At 52.9% G+C, this 13,364-nt stretch overlaps 1 protein-coding gene across 2 annotated transcripts in view; it reads left to right on the top strand.

Moving 5' to 3' along the window:
• LRRK1 (leucine rich repeat kinase 1) overlaps positions 1 to 12,007 on the top strand; it is a 96,500-nt gene extending 84,493 nt beyond the window's left edge. For both annotated transcript variants that reach the window (XM_019477578.2, XM_019477579.2), the window contains exons 32-35: positions 592 to 708; positions 5,628 to 6,472; positions 6,921 to 7,022; positions 9,772 to 12,007. In XM_019477578.2, the coding sequence (XP_019333123.1) occupies positions 592 to 708; positions 5,628 to 6,472; positions 6,921 to 7,022; positions 9,772 to 9,949 (1,242 nt within the window). In that variant the 3' untranslated portion in view covers positions 9,950 to 12,007. The remainder of the gene's footprint in view (positions 1 to 591; positions 709 to 5,627; positions 6,473 to 6,920; positions 7,023 to 9,771) is intronic.
• Positions 12,008 to 13,364: the final 1,357 nt, after the last annotated feature.

The raw sequence follows: 13,364 nt of genomic DNA, 5'->3' as shown, positions 1-13,364 counted from the left end.
TTCCTGGCCTGGCGACTACTCCCGTGAGCCACCAAGATGCTGAGCTGGAGATGAGACTGTGACAGGTTTATCCCTGCACATAGGGCAACAGCATCCAAACTGCAGTATCCGTGAGATGCTACACTACCATTGAGAGATGCCGTGTAACGCTGAACTGATCTGAAACACGACAGGTCTGTTCCTTCAGCAAACTGCCCCGCAACAACATACTCCATTTCAGTTTTCCTGATGGGGAAACTTCCGACTAGCCCAAATGGACTTGATCTGGACGTGGAGACAGGACTGTCAAGCCCTGTGTTCAAGTTGGGGTCCATATCCTCAGTGCAGATGATTGCTGTGCTAGCTTATGGCCGCGCACGCTGCATTATGGAGAATCCAGGGGTGGCATCGCGTCCTTTTGCACCAGCAGGGATCACAAAAAGCCAAAACAAGCTGCAAAGAGAACAGGGTTAAACTATAGACTTTCAATAGCCACAAAAGCAAACTTAGCCATTTCATTGGGGCAAATTAGAGCTTGTCTGCGTGCCCGGGTGAAAATCAGCCATGTTAAATGGTTACTAAAATATACACGTGTGGTGTTTGTGTCCGCAGGACCAGAAGATCTATATCTACAGCTTGCAAGGCATGTGCCCACTGAACACGCCACAAAAGGGTCTGGACACTCCTGCGACTGTGAGCTGCTTCTTAGCAGTGCCTGTTGTGAAAAAGGTAAAGAAAATGTGTCTCATTGTGGGACCGGCTTAGGGAACCTGAAGGTCAAGAAAGGGTCTTGTTCACCTTCTCCTGCTTGAGCAAAGGCCGTTGCGATAGGCTGCTCCGTACACTTGAATTTGCTAGCAGAGCAAAGAGAATCATTTCCAGGTCTCTGTGCCCAAGCCGAGGAGAGCAGAACATGAAAGAGGTGTGGGGGCTAACCCGAGGCGGGGGTCCAGATCGAGCATTTCACAGCCTGCCGGGAAAAGAGTCAACATGCCGCTGGCTCCTTTACAGGGCAGCTCCCCAGCTGGGTTCCCGTACCATCGCTGCAGCAAAGTCCGTGCGGGTGAGGTAGTGGGGAAGTGAACAGGTCAGTAATGAAGTCATTAGCAATGTAGGAAATGAGTATTTTTAGCCCTCTTCAGCACATTTTTTATTGGACTATCAGCTTCAACAGGCAAGAGAAGAGAGGCAAGTAAGTGTGTGTGTGTGTGTGTGTGTGTGTAAACAGGCACATGTAGCACAGATGCCTTAACATTAAGTCTCTTTGGTGAGGAATATAGATACAAACAACAAGAGAGGCAGGATAGGATATCGACTCCCAGAAGTAATAAGAAAGGCAGGGGTGACAGTGTATACCTAGTATTTTCAGAAACACAAAAGCCCAGTCCCAGGGAAGGGCGTCCTTAAGGGAAAAGTGGCATGGTGCTATGCAATTGATCTTAGGACGTGTATAAAATCTGCTTTGAGGTTGGTTGGATTACCCTCAGTTTTGCCCCGACTACCCAGAGTAAAAAAAATCTCATTATTATCCATTCACTTGCAGCACGCAGTTGCCACCAGAACGGGATGCATCTGAAAACTGCACCAAACAGTTTTCACCATGGTCGCGAGGCTGCCCCTGGGCTTCGTCCTGTGATGCTGTCCATCTCTGACTCGGTGGCTCCATGAAATGCGTCCCTGTGCAGAGGGTTAGCACAGGGCCTAGGCACTACTTATACTCACTTAGTAGGCCTGCGCGAGGCGGCAGCGATTCGATTCGGCTTCGGATGGCTGCGATCTGATCCGGAGCTCCAGGTTTCTGCCTCCATCCGGCCGAAGCTTTGGAGCCGCCTCGGAGATCCAGCCATAGGGTATAATGAATCAATGAAATATCTATAACATTGTTGTTTCTTGTCCGATTTGGATGAAGCTTGCAGGGATGGTAGCTTCTGCTGAGAGCATGAATCCTGCCAAATTCAAGAAGATCGGTGCAGGGCTTTGGGGGGAACTGCACCCCAAGCTGTGTACAAGCAGTGGGTGACACTGCGTGTGTTCAGGCGCAGCAGGGTGACAGCTGCAGGGATGGAGATCGGTGCAGGGGGGGTCTGGGGCCCTGCACCCCTAGCTGCTGACAGACAAAACTCGTGCCAGGACTGTCTCTGCCTTGGGGCAGTTGATTGTATTGATGCTTTCCTCTCCTTAGCCTCATTTTGTAGGTGTTAATTTATGCTCATTAAGTCGTTATCTGGTATCACCTAGACGTGACATGAGTTTTGCTTTCAAGAATTTGGGGTGCCGTTTCCCCCAGACCCCTGCACCGATCTTCTGAAACTTGGCAGGCTTCATCCTCTCTGCAGTCTACCACCCCTGAACATTTCATCCCAATTGGACAAAAAAACAACAAGGTTATAGATATTTTATTGTTTCCCTATTATACCCTATGGCCAGATTGCCGAGGCGGCTCCAACCCGCTCCGGGAAGCCGAACAAGGCAGCGCTTCGACCCAGATGTGCTGCTTCAGACCCCGAAGTGTCCAAAGCTTCTCCAGATCCGAAGCCTTGCACAGCCCTATCACTTAGCCCCTCCAAACAGGCCCGCGGATCAATTTTGCCTGCTGGAAGTCTGTTGACTTTTTCAGCCTGTCGTTAGTACAGAGATTTTCCTGTTCAGCACTTGAGGGAACAATCTCTGTCTTTTTTTTCCCCCTGCTGCCTTCAGTGCTGTGCAGTGAATTCAACTTGCCTTTCAGTTCAAATATCTCCTCTCTCGCACCGATTGCAAAATCATTCTTCCAGGGGTTTCTAGGGACCTACTATCATCTGGCTTCTGCTTCCACGTTGCAGTGTGTCCAGGGAGTATAATGACATTGGGGCCCCAAAACACCAGCTCCCTCCCCAAAACATCTGCGTTATTTCAGCAGAATCCTTCTTTTAGGCTTCGTTTTATTTCTTCCGTCTCTGAGTGGAGCGATGAGAGCGCAGGCATCCAGGACGAGAACCAGGAGGAAGCCCAGGCAAGGTCTGCTAGAAGCTCAGCTGTTTGTCAGAGCTGACATTTCTGCCAAACAAGCCACTTCAGGCCTTTCATGTTAGGCTCTTTGAACTTCCAGCCTCTTAAAGCCAGCGGGGGAAAAGAATGGCTTGCTACAGCAAATGAGAGCTTCGCCCTTTTCCAAGTATGAGAGCCAATACGCTGATAAAACCTGAAACAACCTAGTCAGATCTCACCGCCCTGAGATTTCGCTTTGAAGGGTATGTTTCTGATGGGTTACTCTTGGGGAAGAACTGACCTGAAAGAAACCCATCTCGGTGCTCTTTTTGTCGTCCAAAGGAAGCAACGTAGAAAGGTGGAAGGAGCAGAGTGTGTCCCGCAACCCTCAACTCTCCCCATCAAGGAATTGCAAGTGCCTTTTGGTGCTTACTGTTCATCTCCAGCTTTTGCAAACGACAGTAAAAATCCCTCGAGCCCTTCCCTAAAAGAAACAAGCTGCCGTCTCATTTCTGGTCCTTTTGCAGAGGAGGCTAAGGCAAGTCCGTACGAGAGTACCTGCCTCTGACGGGAGCCTAGAACGCAGCCGAACAAAAGCTGTGTCCTGCCAACACTGCCAGTGCCGGGAAGGATCAGGCTTCCCAAGCAGGAGGCGAGGACAGACGTGACCAAGTCTGGGTTGGGTAGAGGCTCCATTCGCCCGCTGTCTGAGGGTTTCCAGGCAGTTTTAAGCCTGCAAGAACAGGACATCTTGATGGAGGCTCATCTTCCACGCTGCACAGTACGGTCAGGCCAACCTCCCTGGCACAGCTGGACTTCTGGCAGGCCTGAGGCTTCACTGCAGTTCTCTTCCTGTGTTTTCCTTGGCTCTTCCCTGAGCTAAGTTGAAAATGGATTCTGCAAAAGTTACTTAAGGTTTATAGAGAGCGCCGTCCCGCCTGGGTTTAGTCACTGCTGCAATGCTGGACTTGGGAGACTTCAGCCTTTATTATTATGCCCGCCAACACCCAATAAACCAGGGACTTGATAGTACCACTGCAGTTTACAGGCCTCAGGGGCACGTGGCTCTCACAGCTCTCCTTTGCTAAGTGAGTAACCCTCTTACTTCCAGGCATGCGGTAATGCTTCTGAGTTCAAGCCCCTTGTCGGGGACTGACGTGGTGTCTGAATAAAGCAGGTTGTGGCCAAGATGGTGAGTAATGTTGGCACAACCTGGCTGCTTGAGTGGTGTTTGGTAGTGTGCCTTGGGGTGCATGGGGCCAGAACCCCAGCGAGTGTGATTGAATATCTCATATATATCAGATGAATATCTCTTCATTTTGGGACCAGTTTATGCATTGAGGATCTGGCCTGTTCTACCTGACAGCAACAAATTGAGGCTATCAAAAAGACCATTGTGAGGCTAAGAGTAAGGAAAGGAGCCAAACCACACTCTCCTACAGCTGTGGAGGAATGGCAGAGGGCTAACTGGTGACTCATGGCATGACTTCGGTGTAGCCGCTGCCGTGACCGCAGCTCGGAGAGACGTACTTGCACTAGCTTTGCACTGGCAAGCTCTGGGGCTGCTAGACCAGGAGCCATAGCAGCAGGGACCTCAGGAGCCCTGGAAAACATGGCTTTTGGGATGCAGCAGTAACATCTTCTTGTCCCCACAACATCCGTTTCACAGACAGGGGAGCAAAGACACGGTGCTAACGCTCTGCTACCCCAGAGCAGCAGCTTTCCCTTTGGTGGAGTAGTGCTGTCAGATAAGTGCCTGCCAGCGGTGCAGTCCATGGAGGACTGCAAGGAGGAAGAGATTGGCCTGTCCTTTCCCCATTTGTCAGCATTTCCTCTGGATGCTCCCGAGGCCAAAGCACCCCTCTGTTTTATTCTTGGCTAGAGGGTCGTGCTCTTCTGCTCAGGTCACACCAGTCCCCAAACTGAGGATGAAAAAGGAATTTCCCTTGCATCGGGCTGGTAAAAGGCTGTGGGGGCTTTTGCCTCCCTTTGTAGCATAGGGCAGCGGTTCCCAACCTGTGGCATGGGTACAACCTGTCAATGGCACACGTTAACAGATTTATTATAATTGCTTTATATGACAAAAATTTGCTGGTGGTACTTAAGGTATCATTTTAAATTGGTGGTGCACACTCTGCAAGAGGTTGGGAATACTGCTGACATAGGGCATTGTCCTGTTCCTGGGATCCTCTGAGCGTGCATTGACCATGGGCTCCTTGCCCTTGCACGGCAGGGTCCGACAGTGCCTTCGTCCCCTGCTTTGCCTGTGGCAGGTCAAAGAGCATGCCTGGCGCTTCCAAATATTGTTTGGTGCGGGCTTGAAGTGATGGTTCCCTCGGTTAACAATAGCCTGCAAACAGAGGGGGCTGGACGTGATGGTCCCGGAGGCCTCCTGCTCCCGATTCAAACCAAGCTGGGGCTTGGTCTTAAGAGGCACATGATGGGAGCTGCCCTCACCCGTCAGGAGATGAGACGGGTAGATGAAATGTGGGCCTTTGCTGCGAGGTGCCTAAAGGGGGTCACGGGGTGTCTTTATCCTGCTGTTACCGAGTGGTTTGATTTGACCCGGGATATCTCGAGCTGGTTCTAAGGTGTTGGAGCAGCGGGAGCCCAGGCTGGGAGCTCTCTCCTCTTGCCCAGAATATGAATCCAGATAGGGAAACTGTGTCTCTTCCCCGCAGAACTCCTACCTGGTGCTGGCAGGGCTGTCGGACGGACTCGTGGCAGTCTTTTCTGTGGCGCACGGCATCCCAGATGACAACTGCTCCTACCTGTGCTCGCATACCGCGAACCGCTCCAAGTTCAGCATCGCTGACAGCGACTCTCGGCAGAACCCCTACCCTGTGAAAGCCATGGAGGTCACAAATAGTGGGGCAGAGGTCTGGTACAGCAACGGGCCTGGCCTTCTCATCATAGACTGCCTGACCATGGAGATCAGCAGGAGGCTGGAGCCCTACAGTGCTCCCTCTGTGATCACATCCATCGCGTGCAACTCGGAGTGCCACGGCGAGGAAGTGGTCTGGTGCCTCGATGACCGGACCAACTTTCTGGTGATGTACCACGTGACCAGCTACCAGCTCTGCGCGCGGTACTACTGCGGAGACTGCAGCCCTTTAAGGGATATGTTCACCATTCAGGAGCCTTTTGTAGGGATCCCTGCTACCACAACGATAGCCCATAAGGTGCAGGAGGGGAACTCGTTGACTGATATGAGCATCATATACAGCCAGGAAGTTGGCACGCAGATACTGAACCACCAGGACTCGCTCACGGACTACTGCTCCATGTCGTCTTACTCCTCCTCCCCTCCCCATCAAATCACAAGGTCCTTCTCCAGCCTGCCGAGCTCGCCGGCGAGCTCATCCAGTGTCCCTTTCTCCACAGACTGCGAGGAGGCCGACAAGTGTCATGAGCTGACGCCGCCCTTGGACCCAGCTGATAGCAATGCTTCACAAGCAAGCGATAACACGCGGCGTCTCCAAGCCGTGACGATTCTTCCAGTGAAAGACCTCATCTGGATCCCCAGGTAAATCAGGCACCCTTGCAAAGCTGCATGAATTGCCAGTGGGAGCATGAGAGCTTTGCTCTTACTTCTAATTGCACTTACCATCAGCTGGTCTCAAGACTGTAATTAAGATACAGCAAACAAGTGATGAGGCTAGACTTTCCAGCTGGGAACCCCTCTTTGCTCAGGTTCGGGATGGCATCTAGCCTTCCCCCTCCAGCCTGGGCAGTTAGCCCCATTCAAGGCTACCATTGCCACTTGTGGGGGCTGAGCACTTAACCAGGCTCAAAAGAGAAGTGGCCAAATCCCTGCCAGGTATGCCTACCCATGGGGATTAAACATGATGGTTACGGGTGCAGTCACCAAACAATGATTTCTTAAGTCCCTTAATGTTGAAAGCTAGAAGCAGGGCAGCAATCAGTCCGGACAGACCCTGCAGAAACACTGTCATTGTGTGTGTCATTTCTAGGCGGGGCGGAGATATCATTATCATCGGGCTGGAGAAGGAGTCCGGCATGCAGCGTGGCAGAGTGATCGCCGTGCTGAAGGCTGGAGAACTGGCTTCCCACGGGTAAGGCGGGATTAGAGCCCGTGTGTTCATGCAGCGCTGGAGTCCAGAGGACACGGAGCCGGGGTCCGAGGGAGGGACCTTCCCACTGGGCCGTTCATCTTGAGGAGCTTTCTGGTTTGGCATTGCATTGCCCCCTCCACAGGGAGACGGTTCTCACGCTCCAGCGACACGGGCAGGTCCCACGTGCAAGCTAGAGCCACCTTTAGGTTTTTGAGCTGATAGCAAAAGTGTGGGTAGAGACATCTATGTCCTCATCCCCTATGTCCATCTAGCTGGATTGTAAATGGGCAGGAGCAGGGAGGCCACGATCTAGCCCCCAAAGCATCCCCCATAAATATCCCATCTTCTATCTTGCTTTGTAGGCTTACACCCACGCTGTTGGCCCAATCCTGCTGGGTGCTGACCTCACTGGTGTCGAGGGCACCTGGCAAGGGGAGGCATGGTTAGTGCTCAGCAGACCTGGTCCCTGTGCAGAACAAGATGTGTAGCTGCTGCAGGGCGCAGCGCTCATTTGTGGCCTCATTCGTTCCAGTCAGGTCAGAGCCCTGGTTTTCCATGAGCACCTTTGTGCCACGTGCAGCACGGCGTGGGGAAGGTCCTGGATCCCTGTGGAAAGCATTTGCCTGGCATCCTTGAAAATGATTCATAGAGCAAATGAGCTTCCAAGCAAATAAACTGTTATGCTGTGGGCGGGGGTCCTACTGACCAGCATCAGATTGTGCCAGTTGTGCCCGGACAAATGCACACAAAGAGGAGGCGATAGCGGATGTGAATGGCCTGCATGGCGCAGGCAGTGGGACATCGTGCATTGCACTCGGTTTGCCTGCTAATTTAATGTACTGGTTTGTGGTAAGTGCCCGTGACACTGCATTAGAGGGGCACAGCCTGGGTCTGCAGCAGAAGCAGGTGCTGACCCAGAGTACGCGCTTAGGTGAACTCGGTGAACATGAAAGCTGCCGGTGACTGGGTCAGACCAAAGGCCAGTCTTGCCCCGTCTCGTGTCACACAGCGCCAGAGTGCAGATGCTGAAAGGGAGGTCTGACCAGGGTTATTTGCCCCTGGTCCTCTCTCCCCGCAGCCTCCAGCACTTAAGGTCTAGGATGTTCTGATTCAACAGTGCACAAGTGCTGTCGAGGCGGTGGGGTACAGCCCCAAAACAGCCCAGCTGCCCTCATTTTCAAGCTGCTAAGAGCAGCCCGTTGGCCGCTGCTTCCCCATCCACTCGGTCTGGGGCAGCTAAACCATGGGGCAGCTACTTACCAAGCAGGCGGCAGCAGTAAGCATGCAGTTACCTGGAGTACCATCAAAGTGCAGGGGGAGGTCGAAAGCTGCCCTGCTCTTAACCGACATACAGACGACTGCCGAAGCATGTCACGAGGTTAATGGCAGGCACCAAAGCGGGGCTGGCGCTACATTATGCAGGAGGAACAGTGACGTGCCCTGAACCCACAAATGCCTGTTACACCAATTTGATCCATTTCAAAATTTGGAGTTTTTTTAATTAAGTGAAACCCCAGGGTGGCAAGCAGCAGCAGGCTGAAGTGGCCAGTGCCCAGCACGCCTGCCTCACAGGGTTGCAGCCTAGCCGCTTCAGGCACAGAGCTTGTTGAGTCAGCCTCGGCCGGAGCATGGAAAGCAGCCGGTGTTCCCAGGCTGGGCCCGTGACTCACCTTGGGTGTGGGAGCTTTTGCAAGGCTGCAGTGTCACCAGCACTGCACCTCCCAGGGGTTGGGGATAGGCTTGATGCTGGACACACAGCTCCCCTGCATGCCGCTGGGCACAGAAACTAGCACGCCCCTTGCTTGGGCTGCTGGGCATATGCCAGACTTTTCATCCCTGCCCTTAAAGTATATAGTGGGCCATGTTCAGCCACTTCTCCCCCAGTTGATGAGTCCTTCCCCCTTGAGGGCTGCACTGAAACCAGCAGGACTCGGGTTAGGAGAATCTGGCCTTACCTTTGAGCAAGGCATTGCCATCACAGGGGCATCCTGTGGGCTGGGCTTCTCGTGACACAGGGGTTGCTTGGCTGAGCAGAGCTTTGCACGGTGAAAGCTTCAGCCCCACCATCCATGGCTGTGTCCCTCCGAGGCTCCCTGTGACATGAGAGGAGATAGGAAACCCCAACCCTCATCAGCTGGCCTGGCGTGCCTGGCTGCTTGGCATCTCCCATACTCAAGATCCTCAGTCAAAAACCCCCTTGGCATCATCCTGAACCCTCAAAGCTGACACCTTCTCACACTGCCCTTCCCTCGCGCTCCCTGACCCCAGCTGTCTCTGGCGTGGATGCAGCGTTTGCCCCTGGCCTGCCCTTAGCCTTCCTGCTGCGGATACCTCATCTTAAACCTAGCCCAGCCACAGCATCGGGCCTTGCTGGCTTAGTTAAGTGACACTGCTCAGGGCTTGGACTGGCTCCTTTGCCGTGTGCAGGAGCATCGATACTTAAGATGCTTTGAAAATACCGGTGAGGAGCTCGGGGAGGGCACTAGGAACCCAAAGGCACCTCTCTGCCCATTTAGACATACAGCATACCTTAAAAAGCCCATCCTACATCGCTGTAGCACCATAGGCATTGCTATAACAACTAGCAGGCCCCCTGTTTCTGATGCTCCCCCACATTCAGTCTCCCCGGCCCAGAGGAGGATGCTTGTTATCCGGAGCATGTAGTGCACGTGGGTGCCAGACCTTCTGCCTTCCCAGAAGAGCTGCGCTCCTGTAACTCTATTCTCCACCCCTGTCGTTGCCTCCCCAGGGCGCTGGTCGAGGCTGCTGTCGTAGCAAGGGACACTGTCGTGTGCTGCTTTGAGAACGAGACGGCGGAGTGGTGCCTGGCTGTCTGGAGGAGCTGGGGGGCCAGAGACTTCGACGTTTTCTACCAGTCCTACGAGGAGCTGGGGCGGCTGGAGGCCTGCATGCGGAAGAGAAGATAGTGCCGGTGGGATGGCCGAACGGAGCCTCAGGACGCAGGAACTGACACTTGTGTGCTCCAGCCCGGGCACTTTTGGACTCTGGAGGAGGGCTGGGGCTTTCACGTTTGCTGCTAAGACGTACTGGTGGGTTCATCCCACGGTGTGCTTGCTGCAGAGGCAGGCAGAAGGCCAAAGCAGACAGCTTGTGTGCTGTTTGCCTCTCTCTTCAGCAGGGGATGGAGAGGCCTGAACACCTGGATGTGGGTGATCTCTCATCTATAGTGTGCTACGGGCTGAGAATCACTACACCACCGATTCTCAACTGGAGTACTGGGGTACCCTGGGGTGCCTTGAAACACCCTTCAAGGAAGGCATAGGGTACCATGCGGCATTAGCACGGTTGGGGTGCACACACAATTCCCAGGATAATCCCCACGAGTTCAAATAGGAATCCACAGTGCTAGAAGCATGCTGCCCTGCCATGGGCTTGCTGAGCTCTTTGCAACAGAGGAGCTGCTCTGTTATTTTTCCATAGATGAAAAATGAGTGAAAGCAAAGAGCTGGCAGTTTCCAAGGGGAACTTGAGCTGAACAAAGCAGGTCTGGAGTCTAAAAAGATTGAGAACCACTATTCTACACCCGTCTCCTGCCTTCCCCACATAATACTGAAGCCCAAATGCTGGGTTTCTTGGCAGAAATGGAGGCTTTTCCTTTCTCTTGAGCCTCTCTTTCTGCATTTTTAAATCCCCACCCCCACACACACATGTCCAGGCTGCTGCTATATTTACACCTTTGGTCCTCAGCCAGGAGTGCTTTACTAACTACCAAGGGATGCGACTCTCCTCCTCAGAGCCCAAGAGCACTACACAGGACTCTGCCAGCCCTGGGGGTGTCCATATTGCTGTCCCAGCAGGGAGGGCCGTGACCCCAGCCAGCTTGCATCCCGTCCCAGATTCAACCTACATGCAGCAGCAGGGCATTACGTCCACACTCATTTACTGGCTTCACAAGTAGGTTTTTGCAGCCTACTCCGAACACCACAAAAACAGGGTAAACTATTGCTTCCATTTGCTGTGGGATCGAGTGGACAGATGAAACAGTTGCAGCTGATTAGCTTTATAGGCAGGTCTCTACTTTTAATCAGTATGATTGGTTTTTCTATCCATGCCCTAAAGCTAGGTTGGAATGACCCTGCAGCAACCCAGTGTAGATGCTTCTGCTCAGTGCATGAGAGCCCAGCAATCACTCTTGGCGGCTGAGTGTAGTGTTGGTTAATAAAAGATGCCGTGATACAGTATTACTGTGAGACACCCAAAGATATCCGCCGGCCGTGAATGCTGCGGTCTCGGTACACATACGGGCCATTTCACTGCACTGCTGCAGAGGAAACTGTAACCAGAGTCGGATGCAAAGCAGACTACATCAGCACTGCACACGCTTTACCTTTTTGTAAAGAGAAGGAATCGTGTCGTCAGCAGGACTTGTCCTGCTGGCATGTTTCTTTGTAAATAAATGTGGAAGGAACTGGAACAGAAACTCAGTTTGTCTGTGCAGAAAGGGGTGCATGCGGAGCTCAAAATAGCACTTCTTTTACACCTCACCGCTGGACCTAGGAAGACACTATCCTGGCTAGCCCATGGCACATGAATGTAGACAGCAAGATCAGGGCATAAACCTGGAAGAAATTACTTTGCTTGCAGTCAGACAGGCATGACAAACAGAGTCCCAGTTTGTGCAGGGGCAAACCTCCGCGGGCCAGGGGTTGGGCTGCCTTGCTTTTTGGGGTTGAGAGGCTTTTCAAATCCAGACAACTTGAGCTGTCCCAAGTGAACCTGTTCATGTGTCCACAACCTCAGCTGTCACAATCGGGTGCAACAGAGTGTAAAGAGTGAAGCAGCTCCCGGAAGGTGAGCGCACACAGTGCACCAATGTGTTTTTAACTGTGAGAAACTCATGCTAAGTTTGAGCAGGTGCCTGAGGCTGGTGGAGGCAGGCTTAGCAGGTGAGATGCCAGATGTGCTCTGGCTTCAAACTGCTGAAAAATAACTTCCAGCAAAAATAAAATGTCTCTCAAACTAAACAGACTCCTCCCTGTTGACCTTTCTGCTGACAGCTGGAGACTGCGTGAGCTGCTGGATGTTGGTACAGCTCCATGCTCTGCGCAAGACTTGAGGCAATGGATCCGCTCCATGGGCGTGGGGGGAGAGGAGCCTTCTTCCTTTCCAGACAGTCAGGATCCAGCCCCGAACTCCCCGCAGCACAGAGCCTCACGGGTACCGCAGTCCTGCAACTGCTGCTGCCCCCAGTGCTCTGAGCCCTACTGTCCCCCGTCAAACACCCAGGCTCCTCGTACAACGCCTGGAGGAGAGCAAGGTGCTGCACGAAGGAAACGTGCTGTGAGGAAACAGCCTGGCAGTCCAAGGCAGGGGGAGGTTGTGTGGAGAAGGGGCCCGTGGTGTCCCTCAGGGGTCCGTGTGCGGTCCAGTGCTTTTGAACCTCTTTATCAATGATTTGGAAGTGGGGGTGAAGAGCTCACTGGCCAAGTTCGTGGACGACACCAAGTTACGTGGTCATGCCTGAAGAATAGGCTACAGATACAGGCAGACCTAGACAAGCCAGCAAGTTGGGCGGATCGAAATCTGATGAAGTTCAACATTGAGAAGTGTAAAGTGCTCCACCTCGGGACGAACAATCCCCCACGTACAGGCTCAGTGGCGCCAAACTGACCAGCACCACGAACGAAAGGCGTAATAAGAGACCATAGTACGAACATGAGCCGGCAGTGCGATGCTGTAGACAGCAGGGCAAACAATACTCCGGCATGCATCAACCCATGCATCTCAAGCAAAACCAAGGAAGTGACTCCTGTGCTCTACTCAGCGTTGGTGAGACCGCAGCTGGAGTCTGGTACTGTGTCCAGGTCTGGGCACCGCACTTCAAAAAGGCCGTGGAAAAGCTTGAGAGGGTCCAGAGAAGAGCCACCCGTATGATCAGGGACTTGCAAGGCAAGCCATACGAGGAGAGGCTCAGTGACCTGGGCTTCTTCAGCCTAAAAAGGAGAAGACTAAGAGAGGACTTGGTTGCAGCTTAGCGCTAAATCGGGGAATACATCAAGGGCTCGGTGAACAACTGTTCACCAAGACACTCTTGGGGAAAACCAGGAGTAATGGCCACAAACTCCTGGAAAACCATTTCAGGCTTAACATTAGGAAAAACTTCACAGCTAGGGTGTCCAGACTGTGGAATAAACTCCACCCCGAGGAGGTGCAGTCGCCTACCCTGGAAATCTTCAAGAGGAGACCTCACCCCAGTTGTCTTTCTTGCCTGGTGCAAGGGGGCTGGACGCGATGATCTTGTGAGGTCCCTTCCAGCCCCTAACATCTGTGAAGCTATGAACATCACTTGCCCTTGAAGGGGGCCAAATCCCAGCTTGTGTA

Source organism: Alligator mississippiensis, chromosome 11, assembly GCF_030867095.1.
Source record: "Alligator mississippiensis isolate rAllMis1 chromosome 11, rAllMis1, whole genome shotgun sequence".
In the NCBI taxonomy this organism is placed as follows: Eukaryota; Metazoa; Chordata; order Crocodylia; family Alligatoridae; genus Alligator; species Alligator mississippiensis.
This window is presented reverse-complemented; position numbering and strand designations above follow the sequence as displayed.